The sequence below is a fragment of the Nothobranchius furzeri genome, chromosome 13 (genome assembly GCF_043380555.1).
Source record: "Nothobranchius furzeri strain GRZ-AD chromosome 13, NfurGRZ-RIMD1, whole genome shotgun sequence".
In the NCBI taxonomy this organism is placed as follows: Eukaryota; Metazoa; Chordata; class Actinopteri; order Cyprinodontiformes; family Nothobranchiidae; genus Nothobranchius; species Nothobranchius furzeri.
In genome coordinates, this window is record NC_091753.1 from 45,252,748 (window position 1) to 45,275,069 (window position 22,322).

Below are 22,322 nucleotides of genomic sequence, written 5' to 3' on the forward strand. Positions count from 1 at the left end.
ATTAATTTGAACATTTTCATTCATACAAGATAAAAATGCCTTTTTTTATCCTTAGCCTTTTTTCAGAGTCTAACATAATACAGACACTTTGTGTGTTTTGATAAACAAATTCTTTCTTTTTTGTTTTTGTTTGTGTCAACAGGACTGTAATCATGATCTCGTCCCTGATGAAATGTCAAGTTTACAGAAATGTCTCGCATGTGGAGGACCCTTTGCACCTCTGAAATGGAGTGGTGTGAGATGTAAAGGTAAGTTTTTGATAAATAAGTGGGGGTCCATTTTTGTCTAATTACCGTGATTCCACAGGAACACTTTAAAATGGTTCTGTGTGTGTGCAGGTAAACTTAGTGTTTATGTACCTACTACAGCAACTATTTTCCTTCTTTATTCCTAATTTTCCTGTCTAGTTTGCTATCAGTCCTGGCACAAAAAGTGTTTTGTAAGGAAAAATGAGAAAGTCGCTGAGCATTTGCTATTGGTAAGTGTTTTAGTAGAATTAATCTCAGTGAAATGTTCTCCAAGAAAATAATGCTTTACTTTGTTTTTTAATCATTCTCAGGTCTATAGTGAACAAAGTTCAAATGAGGTGATATCATCAGAAGAGGAATATGTTCCGGATTCAACAGCTGATTCAGACAGCTCATTGGATATCTCAAAGCCTCCGATTATCGGTCTCAAAAGATTACAGAATTCTGAGGCCTCCACCAGCAAATCTTGTTCTAAAAAGAAAAGACATTACCAAGAAGATTATTTTGAGGGAGACAGGGAGAGAGATTCTGAAGCTGCAGAATCATTAACTAAAGATGGGATCAGCACAGGTCTGCTTGAAAGATCTGAGGTTACTGCCAAAGAAAGAAGTCCAGATGCTGTTGCCAACATTTCTAATGCTAGGGTTGAAGATTCATCAGACACACCCTCACTCAAAAATAAAACTTACTGCTACATATGTGGAAAACTACAGACAAAGTTCACGCGTCATCTTCAAACTCATGAGAAAACACATGCAGATGTTGCTAGAGTTTTAAGCCTTCCTAAAAAGTCCAAAGACCGCATGAAAATGCTTACTAAGCTACGCAACAAGGGAAACCACAGTCATAACTCGGAGGTCTTAGCAAGTGGAATTGGGTCTTTAAAACTGAGACGCACTGCAAAAAAGAACTACGAAGGAAGAGACTACATTCACTGCATGTACTGCCAGGCATTATATCTCAGAAGAGATCTGTGGCGACATGTTCGAAAATGTTCTTCAAAACCAGTTGAAGCCAATTCTGAGGTTGGACGAAAAAAGGTATTGTCTTTGGCCTCTATGACTGAGTCAGCTCTGTGTCAGCAAATTTCCCCAGGTGTTTGGAAGATATTAACTGGCATGAAAGATGACGAGATATCTTCTACTGTACGAAGTGATCTATCTATTCTTCAGCTTGCCCAGTCCTTCTTTAACAAACATGGACAGGATTCCACTAAATATGACTACATTCGCCAGAGACTCAGAGAATGTGGAAGACTTCTACTTATGCTTCGCAAGGATTTCTCAATACACACCTTTGAAGATGCTGTGAGACCTGCTAATTTTGATGTGGTTATCAGTGCAGTCAAGAAAGTTTCTGGATATGATGAGGAAAAACACTGCTACCATACTCCAAGCCTTGCTCTCAAGTTGGGTCATTCGCTACAGAAAGTCAATGACATTCTACATTGCAGAGCACTGATGGCACAGGACAGCACACTGATAAAGTCAACCCAGAGTTTCAAAACCCTATATGCTAAAAAGTGGTCTGAACTCATCTCCCACACTGCTTTGACCACACTGAATGAGCGGCATTTTAACAAGCCTTCCACTCTTCCTTTCACAGAAGATGTTCAGCGCCTTCATAGACATCTGGAGAAGAAAACAGAACTAGCATTCAAGGAATTGAAAGAGCACAGTTCTTCCAAATCATACAGTGAACTTTGTAAAGCGACAATGGCAAATGTGATACTTTTTAACAGGAGAAGAGGGGGAGAAATTTCTAAGATGACACTGAATGGCTTTCAGGAGAGAGACACAAGTCCCCTGCACAAGGATGTCGCATTTGGACTGACAAAATTTGAACTTCACCTATGTCAACACTTCAGTCGTGTTGAATTAAGGGGAAAGAAAGGCCGAAAAGTTGCTGTGTTACTTTCACCAGACATGGTAAATAACATAACACTGCTGATGGAGAAAAGGGAAGACTGTGGTGTTCTGGCAGAAAACCTGTTCCTGTTTGCCAGACCTCATTGTCTAACCCCCTTCAGAGGACAGGACTGTTTGAGGCTTTACGCGAGTGAGTGTGGGGCTGAAAACCCTGAGCTGCTCAGGTCGACACAGTTGCGAAAACATGTTGCAACTTTGTCTCAGATCTTGAATCTAAAGAATCATGAGTTGGACCAAGTTGCTAACTTTCTTGGTCATGACATTCGCGTTCATCGGGAATATTATAGACTTCCAGAAGCTACTACTCAGCTGGCCAAAATATCCAAACTACTGATTGCCATGGAGAAAGGGTCTCTCAAAAGCCTTCAAGGAAAAACGCTTGAAGAGATTGAAGTAGAAGGTAATGCCTTTATTTTGTGTTCAATGAAAGAATTAGACCTGTTTCTAGCAAATGTAGAAAAACATATCACATTAGGGTAATTTATTTTGTTAGATAACCTACAGATAATGGATTCAAGTGCAGAGAGTGAGGCTGATGCAGAGAGTGAAGTTGATGCTGCGGTGGAGGTTGATACAGAGAAAGAGGTCGATGCTGCAGTGGAGGTTGATGCGGACAGTGAGGTACAAGGCAATCCGTCTCATCTTCAGACTGGTAAGAACGGTGATCTTTTTTGTTTTCTTGTTTTTTAATTTATTGTATTTATGAAATCATGTGACTAATGACCTTTTTAATAGGTTCTGCAGAAATGAAACAGAGAGAGAAACCTTTGGTGGAACCTACAGGTATGTATTTGTTGAAATCAGACACTTAGACTTTACCTTAGATAACACATAGACACCTCCCCATTTTGTAAAAAAAAAAAAAAAAAAAAAAAAACATAAAATAACTCATTATTAGTAGAGTAAATGTTACCTTTGTCTACTAATACATTTTATCACACTTTTAGAGAAACTCAAAATACTTCATAAAACCATCCAAACAGAAGAAGAAGTCAGTTAAGTGTTGGAGGGTGACTGCAGTGAGGATGGTCATGGATGATATGCCAGTTAGAATTCTTAGGTTTTGAGCTATGATGTAAATTTCTGGAATCTTGAGTGTCAAATGTACTAAAGGAGGAAGTTCCAGATTTGGCAAGCAGCACTCTTGGGTCTGTTTCTTGGTTTGGTGAATATGGTCAGGAGTTGTAAGACTCAACAGCATGGTGGTGGCAATGATGATGAAGAAGCTACATGAAGTAGGAGAGACGGAGACTGTGTAGGGCTTTGAAAGTGATAAGGAAGTGGCTCTAAATGAGGTAGTTGATATGGAGCCAGAGTAGGTCTTTTGGCTAGGAAGTGGCGTCACTGGTTGCTTCAGAGTGTTTTGTCCATCTGCCTGCCTGCCTTTCCCAGGATTTTTCTTTTGCAATCTTAGAAAAGGACACTTTGAGCAAAAATATTCCAATATACTATGTCTTCTAATGTTTGTCAGAGATAGATCATGTTGCGTTACTTTGCATACCGTAGAGTTCCTCCGCTATGAGTGAATTCACTAGAGCAGTGTCTCAGTTGCAATGGACCCCCCCCCCAAACTGTAGAGCAAATTGTGCTAAGTAAGTCTTAGTGGAAAAAGGGACATTAGTTTAAAATTTAAAGATCTCCTTTACTCGTGTTTTTAATACATTTTCAGTGGTCTCTAGTAGGGTTGACTGTCTTGTTGATCTCTGCGAGGTGTAACCTCTGGTGCTCCTGTTTCAGGAAAGAGAAGTGAGCCAAATCAGTGTTGAGCTGAACACAGCAGGATTTGGAGTCTGATTTCCTGATATTTAGACCTCTCTCCATCGATTGGCTAACAGCAACACCACACTGCCTATTTTGCTTTGCAAGGTTGATGGCTATCTCTACAAATAACACAAGCCTGAAGTTGTTCTGCCATGTCGTGGAGTTGCTAATACTAACTGTTAGCTTTACTAGTCGTATTGCTAAACCAACAACAGCTTTCCCCGTTGTGAGTCAAGGTGGGCGAGTCCATGAATAAATCATTGAGATTGTGATGTAGAGCTCTCAGGCTGTTAATCCTAGAGTTTCAGTCTATTTTCTATCAGAAGCTGATGCAGGAGATACGTGTAGGAGACTATTTTCAGCTTTAGCCTGGATGAAAAACTCATGGTGACCGATTATAATCAGAAAAAAATCAAACGGTTTTTCTGTGAAGTAACCCTTTATTGGGTCCATTAGTTTTTTTGACCACAAAGGAACATCTTGGATATCATAACATGAGAAACCTCCATAGAAAAATGCTTTCTGTGACTTTTTTAATTGTTCTTCTTTTCAGCACAAAGTAAAAAGAGTAAGGGCAAAGAAGCCAAAAGAAAACTAAAAAAGGACCCAGAGCCTGACAGAAACAAGACAACAAATAAACAATTTGGTAAATACAGCTACACACATCATTAAATGCCAGCTTTCTTACCTGACCCATTTGAAGTACGGACACAGGACAGAATATACACTGAAGGCAATGTGGTGACAATTCTCATCTATATGGACAAAATTCTGCAGCTTGTCCCATGAATTGTATGTATGTATTTTATTTATTTTTGGATTTACATTTTGAAGGGGGTATAAACAGGCGTCAATACATTATGTAAAGCCAAGAAACACTGATACAAATTTTTTCTTTAAAATGTTTAAAATGTAGTTTTACATTAATTGTTTGTGTCTTTTCTAGTTTCCCTGGAAAATGCGAGAAGAGCTAAAAAGAATCCATGGTCTCCCATGGAGGTTGCTGCTGTGTTGAGACATTTCAATGAACACATTAAAAAAGGAAAATTGGCCACTATGATTGAATGCCAGCAGTGCAAAAAAGCAGAAGATCCTACTCTGGCTGGCCGCTCTACTCAAAACATCCGGGATTTTGTTAGAAACCGAGGATTAACTTTGAAAAAAAAAGAAAGTCCTGGGTAAACAATGGTACCATGATTAATGAACTTGTTGTAGCGTTCCAAGGTTTACTACACTGTTTCTGATGTTTTCAGGAGCTTTTGACAGTTACAATATTTGAGCTAAAAGGCCAAATGGCTGTTTTTGTTTTTAGGTCTGTGTATTTTATTGACAATTAAAAATTTCCATTCAATAGTTTGTTTACGTATAGAAATTTTTATTTATTTAATTTCCAATTGTTGATGAAAAGCACTGTAAAAACAGTCCACTTATTTGAAAAGTTCAAATTTCATATAAAATGTCGATATGACAAATTGTGTTAAGAAATTCTAACAAATAAAAGATTCTGTAAGCTGCAGTTCCTTTGTTCCTTTAATCCATGTTTGGACCTGTCAAAACACACCAATGACATGTTTGTGTATGTGTATCACCATTGTCCTGATAAATAATGTTGGCCTTGGTAATTACTGTTTGCGTAAGGGGTGGAGCCAAGTACCTCATTATCAATTGTCCTCTTAAAACAGCATGGTGTCAGGTTCTTGTATTTTGAGTTCTGAAGTGTGTATTGAAACTTTGAAGGGAGTTTTGTGTTATATAGCTCAAATAGAATTTTTTAAGCTTTCCCACATCTTTCTAGCATAGCTGGAAAGTGGTGTCTGTTTAGTGTTGCAAAAAGTTGGTTTGAAAAAAATGTCCCTCTAATACAGCAAAACCCGTATAGGTGTGTGTGCATATATACACATTGGGTCGCGGGGGAAGTAGCCTAAGGCGAGAGGCCCAGACTTCCCTCTCCCCAGCCACTTGGGCCAGCTCCTCCAGGGGAATCCCATGGCATTCCCTGGCCAGGTGAGAGACATAGTCCCTCCACCATGTCCTGGGTCTACCTTTAGGTCTCCTCCCGGTTGGACGTGCCAAGAAAACTTCACCAGGGAGGCATCCAGGAGGCATCCTGACCAGATGCCCGAGCCACTTCAACTGGCTCCTCTCGATGTGGAGGAGCAGCGGGTCTACTCCGAGCCCCTCTTGAATGACCAAGCTTCTCACCCTATCTCTAAGTGAGAGCCTAGCCACTCTTCGGAGAAAACTCATTACGGCCGCTTGTATCCGCGATCTCGTTCTTTCGGTCACTACTCAAAGCTTATGACCATAGGTGAGGGTAGGAATGTAGATCGACAGGTAAATCGAGAGCTTCGCCTTCTGACTCAGCTCTCTCTTCACCACGACAGACTGGTACAACGCCTGCATCACCGCAGATGCAGCACCAATCCGCCTATCGATCTCACGCTCCAGTTTTCCCTCAATCGTGAACAAGACCCCGAGATACTTAAACTCCTCCACTTGGGGCAGGACCTCATCCCTGTCTTGTTTTCCGAATCAAGACCATGGTCTCAGATTTAGAGGAGCTGATTCTTATCCCAGCTGCTTCACACTCAGCTGCGAACCGCTCCAGCAAAAGCTGAAGATCAGGTTCTGATGAAGCCAACAGGACCACACCATCTGCAAAAAGCAGAGACCTGATCCTTAGGCCACCAAAATGGATGCCCTCAACACCTTGGCTGCGCCAGGAAATCCTGTCCATAAAGGTTATGAACAGAATTGGTGACAAAGGGCAGCCTTGGCGGACTCTCACTGGGAACAAGCCCGACTTACTGCCGGTAATGTGGACCAAGCTCTGACACTGGTCATACAGGGACCTAACAGCCCGTATCAGAGGGCCTGGTACCCCATACTCCCGGAGTACCCCCTACAGGGAACCCCGAGGGACGCGGTCAAACGCCTTCTCCAAATCCACAAAACACATGTAGACTGGTTGGGCAAATCCCCACGCACCCTCCAGGATCCTCCTAAGGGTATGGAGCTGGTCCAGTGTTCCACGGCCAGGACGAAAACCACATTGCTCCTCCTGAATCTGAAGTTCGACAATCTGATGAACCCTCTTCTCCAGAACTCCTGAATAGGCCTTACCAGGAAGGCTCAGGAGTGTGATCCCCCTGTAGTTGGAATACACCCTGCGATCCCCCTTTGTAAATAAGGGGACCACCACCCCGGTCTGCCAGTCCAGTGGAACTGCCCCCGATGTCCATGCGATATTGCAGAGCCACGTCAGCCAACACAGCCCTACAACATCGAGAGCCTTAAGGAACTCCGGGCGGATCTCATCCACCCCTGGAGCCTTGCCACAGAGGAGCTTTTTAACCACCTCAGTGATCTCAGCACCAGAGATTTGAGAGGCCAACCCAAAGTCCCCAGACTCTGCTTCCTCACTTGCAGACGTGTCGGTGGGACTGAGGAGGTCTTCGAAGTATTCTGCCCACTGATCCACAACGTCCTGAGTAGAGGTCAGCAGCACACTGTCCCCACTATAGATAGTGTTGGTAGCGCACTGCTTCCTCCCCCCTAAGGCGTCAGATGGTGGACCAGAATCTCCTACCAACAAAGTTGAACATCGAGCTGTGGCCTAAGGTATCCTGGTGCCAAGAGCACGAATGGACACCTTTATGTCTGAACATGGTGTTCATTATGGACAATCCATGACTGGCACAGAAGTCCAATAACAAAACGCCACTCGAATTCAGATTGGGGGGCCGTTCCTCCCAACCACACCGGTCCAGGTCTCACTGTCGTTGCCCACATGAGCGTTAAAGTCCCCCAGCAGAACGAGGGAGTCACCGGAAGGAGCGCTTTCCAGCACCCCCTCCAAGGTCTCCAAAAAGGGTGGGTAGTCTGAACTGTAGTTTGGTGCATAAGCACAGACCACAGTCAGAACCCATCCCACCACACGTAGGCGGAGGGAGGCCACCCACTCTTTCACTCGGATAAACTCCAACATAAAGACACCAAGATGGGGGGCAACTAGTATGCCCACCCCTGCTCGGTGCCTCTCAGTGGGAGCAACTCCAGAGTAGTACAAAGCCCAACCCCTCTCAAGGAAACTGGTTCCAGAGCCATGCGTTGATGTGAGTCCGACTATATCTAGTCGGAACCTCTCAACCTCACACACCAACTCTGGCTCCTTCCCCACCAGAGAGGTGACATTCCATGTGCCAAGAGCCAGCTTCTGTAGCCGAGGATCAGACCGCCAAGGTCCCCGCCCTCGACTACCACCCGTCACACACTGCACCCGACCCCTTTGGACCCTCCCACGAGTGGTGAGCCCATGGGAAGGGGGACCCACAGTTCTTCTTCGGGCTGTGCCCGGCCGGGCTCCATGGGTGAAAGCCCAGCCACCATGCCCTTGCCAACGTGCCCCACCTCCAGGCCTGGCTCCAGAGGGGGGCCTCGGTGACCCACGTCCAGGTGAGGGAACACGGTTTCCATTTATATAATTCATCATAAGAGGTCTTCGGTCTTTATATATATATATGAGCGTTTTACTTACATCCTTTGGTTTCAGGGTGGAAATTTCTCAACTGTTTAAAATGAATTTGTTTTAAGAAGGTTTTTGTTAAAATCAGCTGTTTGGGATTATGTAATATTTAGTTCTACATTCTTTATGGTTTAATCAATTTTTCTGTCTGTTGTTTTAATGTAATATGAATATTTAATGATGATCCTTAGTCTGCATCACTGATAATCAAGGTGAATAATAGACATTCCCACCCTCTCCCGGGATTAGTATTACCCCCGAACACACACACACACACACACACACACACACACACACACACACACACACACACACACACACACACACACACACACACACACAAACACACACACACACACACACACAAACACACACACACACACACACACACACACACACACACACACACACACACACACACAACAGGTATGGAGTCTTTGAAGTCTCAAGATTTGAACTATTTCCTCACATAACTATCCTTCACTATGTTCTGACTGAAGGCAAAAGTGGCCCAAATCTGACCTTTTTAGAACATAATAGGTGACCCATATCTGTTAGTTGCTGCATTACGCATCCAGCTGGGAGGCTTGATTATTGGATGTGTACCAGGTGAGGTCAGGAGCTGATGATTCACAGGGGGGAGTAACTAAAAATAAAATGTCAAAAGCAAAAAAGCAAGTTACTCAGAATAAATAAAGTTACCATGAACCAAAATACCAGACTGCAAAAATACAAACAATGACTGAAAACACTTCAACTGAAATTAAACTGATTGCAACAATCATAGTAAAAACAAGTTGACACATGTATCATTGAGTAGTTTCCTGATACATTAATACTGAGTAAAAACCACACCCTGTCACTTTATCTTCTTTCAATCTTTGACTACGCCCCAATCCAAATGCAAAAAAATAACGAGTCCCATAAATGCATTCTAAGAAAAAAAAAACAAATTAAAAAAAGGCCGAAAACAATCATCAAGAACCAAACTGCTGCCAATTCATTCCACTTGTGCAGTTTCCATGGCTACCACTCTACACAAACCCGAGGTCCTCTCAGATCCACTGGTTTTCCACTCCAGGGCAGGGTAGCAATGCTATTGACATTTCTCTGTATACACAATCCTTCTGCAGATGGATGGAGTCGAAAAGTTTGCAGAGGTGATCCGGTAACCGTTAACAGTCTGGCACGGACAAACGATTCCCAGTTTTTTTTGTCCTCCTGAAAAACACTTTGCACCAAACCACTGTCATGCTATTGCTGAAATTGAAATCAACCTTTAAAGTTTGAGCTAAAAAATTCACACAATTTTCCACATAAAACTTTTCTTGGGAAATAATGTTACATTTAAGCACATATATACAAAAATATAATTTTAAGATGGCATTTTCCACCATCATAAAACAATTTGTGATAGCAAAATCTGCACAATTAATTGTAGACTATTGCATTGAGTTATTCGAGCAGTGGTGCACCACACTTCCACTACTCTGGCATTTTCAGTAAAACGTTAATTACTAAGCAGTATCCTTGTACTCTCGTTCTTTCTGAATATCTCTTTGTGGCTTTAATGAAGTCTCTTCCACACAAATTAGTGCATAAAAGATTTTAAGACTGCGCTGCACCGGCATTAATGTGTTCCATGTAAAAGCTACACTCTGCTTGAGATTCAGTTTTCATCGTTTGACAGCCAAAAATGAACTTTTCCAGTCCCGCTGCGTACAAAAGTAATGATTATAATATAAATCAAGGTGTTCTGAGTAGCAGTTACATCTTTTCTAGACTTGAGGAAACATCTTTGTAATTTGGTGAAGCTTCAAAGCAAACTGCCCTTTTTTTTGGGCCAGATGCTGCCTGTTCTACGATATGCATTAAGAAGCACTTTATCTTGTCTGTGAGACACTGCTGATTTCAGAGGCCTTCAAAGAGGAGTGCTTCTATGCCCTCAGCTTAATCAGAGATGGCAAGATCTCTTTGATGCAACAGTGGGGTGCATTGTGCCACTTTGATTCTATTTGGAAGGATTGTAACTGGGGAGCAGCCCTTCAGGTAAGGTTTCCTCCACCTGCGTATACTATCGCAATTGCCTGTCATTCCCCCAGCAGGGGAGGAAGTATAGCTGTGCAGGGAAGGCCTGCAGACTGAACCTTGCACTCACAGAGCATGCAAAAAGTTTCTGCCGGCTAGAAAAAGAGCCATTTTCCCCCAGACTTTTAACTGGCAGGTGATCAACTTGCAAACTGATTCTGTTAATACAAGCCTACACACACATACTGCTTTTGAGCTAAATGCTGCATCATGTCTTGTCTCAGTTTTTACTCTGACACATTTTTAAAAATGACGCTTAGATGCATAAATTATGATATACAGTAGTGTGTGATTAAAAATGGATGCTACAATGTATTTATCTTTCCTTGTGTGCACAGTCATTTATTAGGTGAGCATTTCATGCAGAGTGGATTCAATCAATTCACACAACAAACAATAGATCTGCATTAATAAATGCTTAAACCTACCAGCCGTTGTCATAGTTATTCAGGGTTCGAATCAAGGGGGAGCTAGGGGGAGCCCGGCTCCCCCACAAGTGTAATGGGCTCTCCCAGAAGCCCTCAACTGACTCAAAGCCTGAGAAATGATCCATCCTAACCCTCCTAATAGTCTCTGGTAGGAATGAATGCCTTGTATGCTGCACTCAGTCCATAAGGGCCTGCTGGATCAGCACAGGCACTTCTGCTGCAGCAGACAGGACAATTTGGAGTCTTATTTCCTGATATTTAGACATCTCACCCCGGATTGGAAAGCAGCCACACGACTCTAACACTAACTTCATTTGCTCTGCGACAAATCTCCACAAATAACGTGAGCCTGAAGGCGCTTCTGCCGTGTGGTGGATTTGCTAATGCTAACAGTTAGCTTCTGCTAGCTTAGACAACAAGTACCTTCCCCGTTGCGAGCCAAGATGGGTGAATCCATGCATCACTCTTACAGCATTCTCACCAGGGTCCTGTGAAACCTGAAGTGTAGTATTTTTTATTGGTCATAATTTGGGGTTTTATTTTAACTTCCATTAACAGCCATCTATATTCATGAGGCAGATGTCAGGAAGCAACTCAAAACGCTTGACCCAAGAAGCCAAGGATCCCTGGACTCAATGAATACAGACCTGTGGCTCTGACATCTGTGGTCATGAAGTCATGGCCCTGGTCCTAACCTGGTCCACCTGGACCCCCTGCAGTTTGTCTGCAGACCCAACAGGTCTGTAGATGATGCCGTCAACATGGCTCTACACTTCATCCTGCAGCATCTGGACTACCCAGGTACCTACGCCAGGATCCTGTTCTTTGACTTCAGCTCTGCCTCCAACACAGTCCTACCAGAGCTCCTCCAAGACAAATTGTCCCAGATGAACGTGCCTGACCCAATCTGCAGGTGGATCACAGACTTCCTGATGGATAGGAAGCAGCAAGCAAGGCTGGGGAAAATGGTCTCTGGCCTGCAGACCATCAGCGCCAGTACCACTCAGGTTGTGCTCTCTCTTCACTATGCTGTTCTCCCTGTACACCAACAGCTACAACTCCAACCACGAGTTTGTCAAGCTTGCAGACAACACCGTCACCAGACTAATCTCTGATGGAGAGGAGTCTGCCTACCGAAGGGTGGTCGAACAGCTGGTGTCCTGGTGCAGCCACAACAACCTGGTGCTAAATTCACAGAAGACAGTGGAGGTTGTTGTGGACTTTAGGAAGCAAACAGCCCCACTCCCTCCCATAACCCTGTCTGACGCCCCCATCACTCATGTCTCTTCCTGGACACCACCATCGCCCAGGAACTCCAGTGGGAGCCCACATTCACCTCCATCATAAAAAAGGCCAGCAGAGGATGTACTTCCTGAGGCAGCTGAAGAAATTCAACCTACCAGTACAGACAATGAGGCAGTTCTACACCGCAGTCATCGAGTCCATCCTCATCTCTTCAGTCACCGTGTGGTACACTGGAGCTACCATCAGGGACATGAAAACATTGCAGCGTGTGGTGCGCTCTGCTGAGAAGGTCACTGGCTGCAAACTCCCCTCCACACAGAACCCGTACACCTTCAGGACGTTGAGGCGTGCAGGTCGGATCACAGCAGACCTGTCTCACTCTGGGCACAGTCTCTTTGACTCGCTCCCATCTGGCAGGAGGCTCAGATCCATTTGGACCAGAACCTCTCGCCACAGAAACAGTTTCTTCTCCTCTGCAGTCGGACTCATGAATGTCAATCATAGCACTGCCCACTGTTTCAGTCACATGACCCTGTGTTGTGTTTGCACCTGAACTGACCCGCTCTGACCAGTGCCTACACTGACTTGTATAAACTAGCGTCTTCTATAATTATTGATTCTCTATTTTATTATCATTTCATTGTGTTTATTATTTAATTCTAAGCTTTGTGTATCATTTATCTTTTCTTGCACCAAGTACCGCAGCAATTTCCTAATGTTGTGGTTCTCACTTATATGACAATAAAACCTTCTGATTCAGAACTTTATTGTTTGAGTTCATCCTTATTTATTATGCCTCTCCTTTGTTTTATTTTAGACATTTTCTTGTCTTTCCTTTGGTTGAGTCATTTTGTTTTTCTTTTTTCATTTCCTTCATGGTGTCACACCTGTTCCCCATCTGCTCATTTACACTCCTGTTCTCACTCAGAAATCACACATCCCAGCATTTAGATATTCCTGTTCACCAGATTCTGCTGTTTGGCATTGGCTGGGAGGCTGGGGACTGGAGTTGAGACCAGAGAGCGGAAGGAGGTCATATTGAGTCGGACAGGTTTTGGGCTGACTTCGAGGGTTCGGGTGGTTGGCCGACGGCCTGTACAGGTCCGGTAAGACAGCGGCCCAGCTTCGCTTCGGAGCGGCCCCGGTTGTTGTTCACAATGGGGAAGAAAGGGATGAGTAGGGCTGGAGCGCTGGTTCCGTCGGTGGGGGCGGCAAAGAGGGACCGTGGGAGCGGCGGTGACGCATCAGATTGTGACTGGGATGCACAGCTGAAGCAATGGAGGCTGGAGGAGGGTGGCTTTGTGATGCAAATCAAGGCGGTGGGAGATGCGCGTTTTGCTACCTCTAACCTGATGGCGGTGTCCAGGGAGCTGAGTGCCGTAGTAGGGGATGTGCTAGAAGCTACCATGGTGTTCAGTGGGCTGTTGGTGGTGGTGTGCCGGTATAAGTCACACTGCCACAAAGCGCTGAGGCTTGAGAAGTTTCTGGGGGTGGACGTGGTGGTTTCTGAGTCGAGGTCTGGTTGTGTGATTAAGGGTGTGGTGTATGGCGTTTCCAACAAGATCACTGAGTCGGAGGTGCTTAGTTCCATGATCGGGGCGACGGTGGTGGCTGTTTGGCGTCTGGGGTTTAACGCACCTGGGTCCACTCCACTGCTGATTACTTTCAACGTGGTGGCACTTCCTGCTTGTGTCCAGTTGGGCTTCCTGAGTTTCGCGGTGAGGGCGTACGAGGAACCTCCTCTGAGGTGTTTTATGTGTCAGGGATATGGCCATGTGGCTGGTGCCTGTGTGGTGGGGGTGCGTTGTCGGAGGTGCGGGGGTGACCATGACGGCAAGAGTTGTTGACATCCGGTGTTGTAACTGTGGTGGGAACCATCAGGCAGCTTATAGGGGCTGTGTGGCGTATAGGGCGGTGGGGAAGGTTCAGGATGAGCATAAGGTGTCGTATGCTGAGGCGGTGGGTCGTATGGGGGTGCGGAATAGTGGCGTGTCCAGGCCTTGTAATGTGCCTGTATCAACTGGTGGTGGGGATGTGTGTGTGTGTGTGTGTGTGTGTGTGGGGGGGGGGGGGGGGGGGGGGGGGGGTGAGGGATCAAAGGAAGTTTTTGGCATTTCTGGTTGAGGCCTTGTGGAGGGTGAAGAATGGCGCGTCCAACAAGTCCAATGTAGCTCGTGAGGTGACAGCAGTGGCGGGGGCCTTGTTGGGTTTTTCTGACATGTCCCCCGAGGAGGTTTGGGGGGGGGCGACGTGTTTGCGGGGTGTTGGGGGTTCTGAGTCTGCTGTGGATTGTGGGACGCCCTTGGTGGTGGGTGTTGTTGGTGGGGGTAGGAGTGTGAGTATGGGGTGAGCCTCCGTATGGGTTGCTATGTTTTCACTGGGGTGTGAGCGGGTGGTGAGTTTTTGGATGCTGGTGGTTATGTGGGAACACGGGGTGGGATGGTACGCGTGCCTGTTGTGTGTAGTGGGTCGTGCTGGCTTGGTGTGTTGGCTTGTGTGGCAGCAATACACCTTATGGGCGTCTAGCCTGCCTTATTTCATAGAAGAAGAAGAAGAAGAAGGAATTCTGCTATTTGCTCACCATTCTCCAGTTCTTTTGTGTTGATGTATTTTTTAGATTGGTCACTCAACTTTGCAACAATATTCTTGAAATTGCAGCAGTTTTATTCATTATTTTAGCGATCAATACCTTGAATTTGGGTCACAGGGAGTCAAAAGTAAAATGAATATTCAAAGATCTATCTGTAAATATGAGAGCGAGAGTCTGATTTATTCTTGGTACACTTGCATGTTTTTGGCTAGCTTGATTGCAGAGGGTACCTGAGAAGATCTTTGATATGAGGCTGATGCAATGCAATAGCCTCTTCTGAAGATCTAAAGAAAAGATCAGAGTTATTACCCCCACAACTCTGCTGTAATGAAAACAGCCAGACATGTCAGCTTTAACCATAAATCACTGAGGGTACAGCCTTTAGACTGAGTTCAGAGATTTTCCTTCAGAAGACACCGACAGCACATCTGACGAGGATGAACATGCCTTTAGAAGAAAAAAAAATTACATTTGTGGAAATGGTTACCAAAGGAAATGTTGTGCTAAGGAAATCATCCAAGAATCTGTTTCCTGGCAGATCTAGTTTTTCTTTTACTAAATATTAGTTTAAAAATCAACCAGTTTTCTTCTGTGGCTTTTCCACATCTTAGCACTATAAAGATTAAGGTTAAGTAGGAACATTTGAGGGGACATTGCAATGATGCACAACTCAGATTATTTAACTTTATGCAAATTAGTTTCTCATACTTCATTAGAAGTTCCTCAAAATCTAAAATAGATGCCACGGCAAATGCTAAATAATAGTTTCTGCTGATAACGACACTGTTGTTGGCCTCCAAGACTCGATAAAATGTGTCCTTTTATAATATAAAGTTGTATTTCAACCAACATCTTGATATTTCTTTTTCGTCTCCCACTACAAGGACACAAAACAGTGGAAGCAAGCAAAATGGCAAAGGGATGCTCTAAATTTAAAACTGAAGAACTACGGTGCAGAGGTTTTTAATACAGCTTGAGAGGTGAACTTGACTCTCCTGCTTGAAAGTAGTAGGTTTCATTCCTATGCTACGCCTCTAAAATGCAAACTGTTGTCTCTTTGTACATCCTCCCCAGTGTGTCACTCGGCATGACAACCACTGTGATTGACAGAATAAAAAGGGAGTTCTCCGAAGCAGACCTCAAACCGAATCCTAACCCATCTTTCTGCCCATTCTGATGGGAAACGGCTTTTAGGTGCTATCAAAAGCTACCAACAGATACCCCAGCTCCTTGCACAGAACTCACAGCTCCGTTCGGATTTATTGCTAACCAAGTCACACAATCTAACCCTGCATTACATTTCCATGGCATGAGAGGAAATTCATTTAAGTAGTTAAGACTGCTGGAATTCATCATAAAAGCTTTAATCCTGCAACACAAAATCTGCCTTCGTCACAGTCCAACAGGCGCAGACACTGAGAAAGCACATGCACACCCCCGCACAGTGAAGCAGAATGATGTCAGGCCGAATGCTATCTGAGGGAGGACGGGGGGAAGAGTGTTTACAGGACATTTCCTGTGGCTGAGCCTTGGGAGCATCATCTGTCCTCAGACAAACACAAGAGTTCCCAAAGCTGAACACTGATGTGGAGTTAAAAGAAAAAAAAAACATTATTTTGTTTATTATTAAAATAATGCTCATTAATTACAGCTGTCTCAAATTGCATCAATGCTTCAGAGTCATGCAGTTGCAAAAGTGCCTGCGCTACCAACTTACTAAGTACTGATGTTTTTATCATAACAAGCCCATGCGTGTCAACCAATCATTACTGCATGGATCCCAAAGTAAACATCACACTGTAGAGGGTGGACAGGGTGGGCATGGGGGTGGTGACAGACAAACACTGTCAGGTAGCCCAATAATGGCTTGTCTTGTGGTTAAAGTAACAGTGAGCAGTTTCCTGCTCCTCTATCCTACTGGTTGAAAGTGGATTTGTAACTGTTGTGAACAAACCTGCAGCAGCCTGCTGTAGCTAATGCTAATGCTAACATGAGCCAACTAATACTAAAATAAACCACAACGTAAAAAGGATCCACACTGTTGGACAAAAAATATTATTACTTAAAAGTCCATTGGCAACAAAGCCAGGTCACCAACAGTCTGTGATATATATTATTTTGCCTCCTTTTGTTCCCTCAAACTAATGTAGCTCTCACCGATGCTTAGTCTGGTTTTAGCTCTTTGCTTCATCTCCAAAGAAATTACTCTTGTTTTTACTTCCAGGCTCTGCCATGATGTCAACAGAAAAAGCAAAAGTATTATTCTTTTTCTTGCGTTTTCTATTGACGATCAGTGAACTGAAAATGTTAACTGCTAGCACAATAACTAACAGAAGTAAAGCCGGTAAGGAGTTTCCCCTAGAACACCCACCTGCTCCACAACACTAGTGCTGTTTTTTTGCACAGATGAGAGCTGCAGAGTTGTGTCAAAGGTGAAACAGGTCCGGTTTCTAACTCAAACATCATTGAGATCAACGTTAAAGCTCTAGCTTAAAGTTGAAAAAAAAACTATCTATTGTTTTAGTCCAATCTTTTCAAACTAAATGCCACAGGCTTGGAAAATGTGTATGACAAACTAAGTTTGTCTGACAGCACCTTAATGATGTATTTTCATTTAACATGGAAGTGGACAAATTCACCATGAGTGATTTTCTGGTATAAAAAATTGCACTGGATCTGCTTATTGCACACGAGCAGGGAAAAAAAAGTACATACAGGAAACAAAGAACAGGAAAAATGGCCTGTGTGCATGATGGGGCAAGCCTTAAAACCTATACTGCAACCACCCACTAGGGGGTGTTTCCCTAAACAGGAATGAACATCTGTGTTGCTTTTCCCTGCAAGGTTATTAGACTGGAAAATGATTCATGACTCATGCAGAGAAGATACATTTTATAGTTCACTTTTCAGTACTGTAAATACAGGTGAAAGTCAAATGTGAATTTTGTGCAAAAGTTTATTTATTTGAGTAATTCAACTAAAAAGGTGAAACTAAAATTAGAGAAACTCATCACATGCAAAGAGATTTTTCAAGCCTTTTGTTCATAACTGTGATTATGGTTTACAGCCAAGCCCCATAATTCGGGTCGGAAATTGAAGCCAATTCGGAAGTGAGAAAAATTGCAGTTGCACCCTCATCCGCTGGGGGCTGGTGTCAGAAGCGAGCAAATCCTCATTGACTCCCATGTTAAAAATACTAATTTCACAGCAGAAATAAACATGTTTACAGCCTGGTTCCAAAACATGTTTTTGGTTTAATAGATCTAGTTTACACTCATGACAACTCTGAGGGGGGTGAATTTTTTTCTCACTCTTCTGTTTAAAAGGGACATTATGGAAGTTTAACAGCCAAAACATGTATAGAAATAATACATTTCTTCTTCATACATTCTCCTGCAATGCCCTGGTCCTGTAGAATGAGCCCTGGCATTTTTACTGTGATTGCCTTTTTTTCTGTAAAATCACAGAAAAAGAGAGCTGCTCGGGTCGACCAGGCTGCTTCATGCGCGTTCACGCTCAGCAAATGCTATGGGCCATGTCTATCAGTAGCTTTAGCAGCAGAGAGAGAGGTAGTGCCAACTCGGCGACTTTGTCGCTGTTCCTAACGCCTAGTGACAAATCTAGCTACATTTCTGAGGACCCTTAGCTACTTTCTGTAGAACTTTCTTCTAGATATTTCCTGCAAATTAGCAAAAAAATAGCCATTTTCGCTCCAAACCGTTCTTTGGTTTGACGTTGTTTCAGGTGTCATCAAGGATATAAAAGTTACAGATACTGTCAATGTTACTAGAGTGTAGCTCACCTTGTAAGATGTCTGACTCCCATGCAAAAGGCTTAGGTTAGATTCTGGGTGTGAATATAGTTCATTTAGAGTTTCTTTTTTACATTAATGGTATTTTCTTTTACAGTAAGATGCCCAATTTTTTATTTGAGACTCGCCGAACGGCATTGAATTAACAGATAAAAAAGATGTGGGTTCAACTTTCATTTTGAAACAATTTTTCAAGCAAGGGAAGGGAATGATCTGAGCATGCAGGAGGACTGACCCATCATAAACCTTTGTTGGCTGTGCTGAAGAGAAAGGTACAGAACCAAATTATTTAATTAATTAGCTGTGTGTTCTCCTGTCTTCTGTACACCGGGCCACACACACACACACACACACACACACACACACACACACACACACACACACACACACACACACACACACACACACACACACACACACACACAGGACTGTCTCAGCTGTTATTTCCGTTAAGGAGTGTGCACGTGCAGCATGCACGCCTCGTGCACCAGCCTACTATTGAAGCTGCCATTACGCTTTTGGCCTGAGGGGGCAATCGCGAGCATAAAATTCAAAAGTACGTAAAGTCCCTTTAAGTGTATTAAATGCCTAAAATTCTGAATAATTAATGAGTATCAGACCCACGTGACTGCAGAGCTAGCTTCGGGGAAAGGCCTCAGCCTGAGCCTCGACCTCGCCTGAAAACTGTTCTGCGATTTTTAGTGTCTCAACTTAGACCATTAGTTGTGCCGTTTGTGCGTTCTTCTTTGGATATTATTTGTGCAATTGTTGGACAAAATGACTTGCTGTGGTATTAATTGCACTAATAGAGCATCCAAGGAGTCTTCTTTTTTTTTGGTAAGTAAAAATTAAATTATATTTATGTATTATAGGTCACTGCCGCTCTTGCACTAGCTCAGCTTAGATTTTAACATGTATTGTTTAACCATGAAATTTAAATGTAATAGGGTAAAACCCAGTGCATTTAACATAACGCTGTATTTTTGAAAATGGATTGAAATATAACATGTTGGTTGAGCTGGGTTCCGACTATCGGTATGGACTTCCTCCCCTCAGCAGCAGCTCAACGCATCTCTGATCGCAGCAGCGCCTGTTTGCTGCGCAGCTGCCGTCTTGTGGAGCTCTCGGGAGACCTCTGTGTTCCACCCGGTTTTACCCAGCGGTCAGCCCGGCGTATCTGTGACTCAGAAGCTCCGGTGTTGTGCACTGTTAACTTTGGTTGTAGCTATGTAGCTACCTCCGTTTGCTTAGCTCCAACCTCCGCAATAGCTTTTGGTTAGCTTGTAGCTACATCGCTTCAGTTTGACAGGTGTTGTCATTTGATCCCAGCCTTACAGCCTCACCCTCAGCTCCACCTCTTTTCCCTTTTGTGGAATTGTCTGGGCTTGACGGAACCTGTGACACGGTCAAAATGGCGGTGGTGGCCACCTCCCATTTTGGCTTAAAAACGTATTATTGGAGCTTATGGAAACGTATTGTCCAGTATATATGTTGGTTTACAGCTTAGGAAAACTCTAAATTCAAAATCTATAAAAATTTGAACGTTGTCAAAAAGGTGATGTATTCATGAACACGTTTTAAACACTGATTCTTTTCTGTTTTAAGTCTGCACTGTAAATCTAATATTTGAAGCTTGTAACTTTAACTACGCCACTTCACTGCAGCCTGACCTCATCAGTGAAACTGCAATTATTGATTGTATGACATGACTTAATAACATGTTTATTCATGTAAACTTTGGGTTTGTGAAAATGACTAAATATCCAAAGTCTGGGAGCAAAGGTTTTGTAACCTTTTGGTCAAAGGAAATAAAAATCTAATTAAGCTTTGGACCCTGCATGTGTTTATTTATTAATTTATTTATTTAACTTGTATTTGTGGTGATTAATCTTGAAACCAAAGTCTTTGCTAGTTTATTTACTAATGTTACACCCTCTTAGATGATTTACGAACTTGATTTATTTATTTTACAAACATTAAAATAAACTGATGCCCCATTTCAGGAGGATGCTTGTGGCCAAACATGTACCTAAAGGCCATGAGCAATTGCAAATGTCAGTGCAGTATAGAAAGCTAAAAATATATAAAATGAAAATTGATTATACTAAATAATTGAGGGCTTCATGAGTAATCTGGCTGGTGCCTATCTCCAGCGGTCAACGGGCAATCAGGCGGGGTACACCCTGGACAAAGAGCCAGTCCATCGCAGGGAAACACAGAGACACACAGGACAAACAATCACACACACACTCACACCTAAGGACAATTTAGACAGACCAATTAACCTAACAGTCATGTTTTTGGACTGTGGGAGGAAGCCGGAGTACCGGAAGAGAACCCACACATGCACAGGGAGAACATGCAAACTACATGCAGAAAGATCCCAGGCCGGGAAGCGAACCCAGGACCTTCTCGCTGCAAGGCAACAGCTCTAACCACTACGTCACTGCGCAGCCCACACCCACTCACAAAGGCATAATTAGTGCCTTTCATTGTGCTGAATTATGGCAATCAAGCAGAGGGATTAATAAATATCAGCACTTGCTATCTAGGCCAGGTGTGAGCAATGGCTGCCAGCCACCACTAACAGCAGCTGCTCCGATACGACTTGCACCTGACCAATTATTATTATTAGCATAATATTTTACATTTCCATGGGGTGTTTGGTCCAAGCCCTAATTGACAGTTACTACTACACACAAAGGCAGTGCTGCTCAAATATAATTTTACAACTTCTGAATTAACGTAACAGATTTAAATAAACCGTTTTAACAAGTGCGCTTAAAGTAAAGAAACACCCTATACTGTAAATGTGTTTTTTCACTTGACTCCTTTTAAAATGAGTCCTAGTTTTTACTAGTTCAAGCTTAAACTGGACTCATGAACAGCACGCTGCATCTTTAAGAACTCGCCACAGTTTTCTCTGACTTCTCCATCCAACAACCGTGACTGCACATTGTCGAGGTCGGGGCTCCGTGAGAGCCATACCATCTGTTGCACTGCCTCTTTTTCAGCCTCTGGCTAAAGATATTTCATCCTTACTGTTGCCGCATGATTGGTTTGACTGTCTTGTTGGAAAAGACATTTAGGACATTTCGGTGCTCTTGCAGAACCTCTCATAGAAATCTGAGTTTGTTTGAAAATAAACTTATCAAAGGACTTTGTAAAAACACAGACATAGCATTTCTACAGTTTCTGTTTTCTTTATGGCAACTAACCTTATTTCTCATCCCAAAACCTACTTTCTGTCAACTGTTGCTTTTCTAATTCTGTTTTAGAGTTTTAACTTTGTGATGGACCAATACATCGGGGCTTAGTGGGCAGTAATCTGGACGTTGCTCTGGTCTGTTGAAGCTAAGCCCCAACTGTTACCTAAGGTCACAACATTCAGTTCAAGACCGAACAAGGTCCCGGATACGTGTTGATATGGCTTCTTCCGTGGGGTGGCCCAGCCCAGCCTTACAACTGTCACATTGTTCACAAGAATTGAGAATTTTTTTCTCAAAGAGGCAAGAATAAGAACAAAGTTTGTTCCAGCAAGGACATGTCATACTTCAAAAGAAATTCAAGTGCAGAACTCCTGCTACGACCTTGTATCACAGTATCGCTGTCAGATGCTACAAGTGTAAAGAATAAGCTGTGAGAAATAATGGCGTTTTTGTTCTTGCAGACCTGGGAGACGGCATACAATTCTTGCA

General features: G+C 43.3%; 2 protein-coding genes across 3 annotated transcripts in view; one reads left to right on the forward strand and one right to left on the reverse strand.

The window, feature by feature from the left end:
* The window catches only part of LOC107380177 (rho GTPase-activating protein 42), a 185,969-nt gene that overhangs the window by 143,945 nt on the left and 19,702 nt on the right, over positions 1-22,322 (reverse strand). The window lies entirely within an intron of this gene.
* LOC139062394 (uncharacterized) lies at positions 1,052-5,119 on the forward strand. Its single transcript, XM_070543208.1, has 5 exons — positions 1,052-2,576; positions 2,670-2,828; positions 2,912-2,959; positions 4,491-4,583; positions 4,884-5,119. Exons 1-5 carry the CDS (start codon positions 1,052-1,054, stop codon positions 5,117-5,119), a joined length of 2,061 nt encoding a protein of 686 aa, XP_070399309.1.

Coding starts and splice junctions, on each gene's coding strand:
- LOC139062394 (XM_070543208.1), top strand. CDS start 1,052: ATGAAAATGCTTACTAAGCTACGCAACAAGGGAAACCACAGTCATAAC. Junction 2,577..2,669: donor TGAAGAGATTGAAGTAGAAG/GTAATGCCTTTA, acceptor TTATTTTGTTAG/ATAACCTACAGATAATGGAT. Junction 2,960..4,490: donor ACCTTTGGTGGAACCTACAG/GTATGTATTTGT, acceptor TCTTCTTTTCAG/CACAAAGTAAAAAGAGTAAG.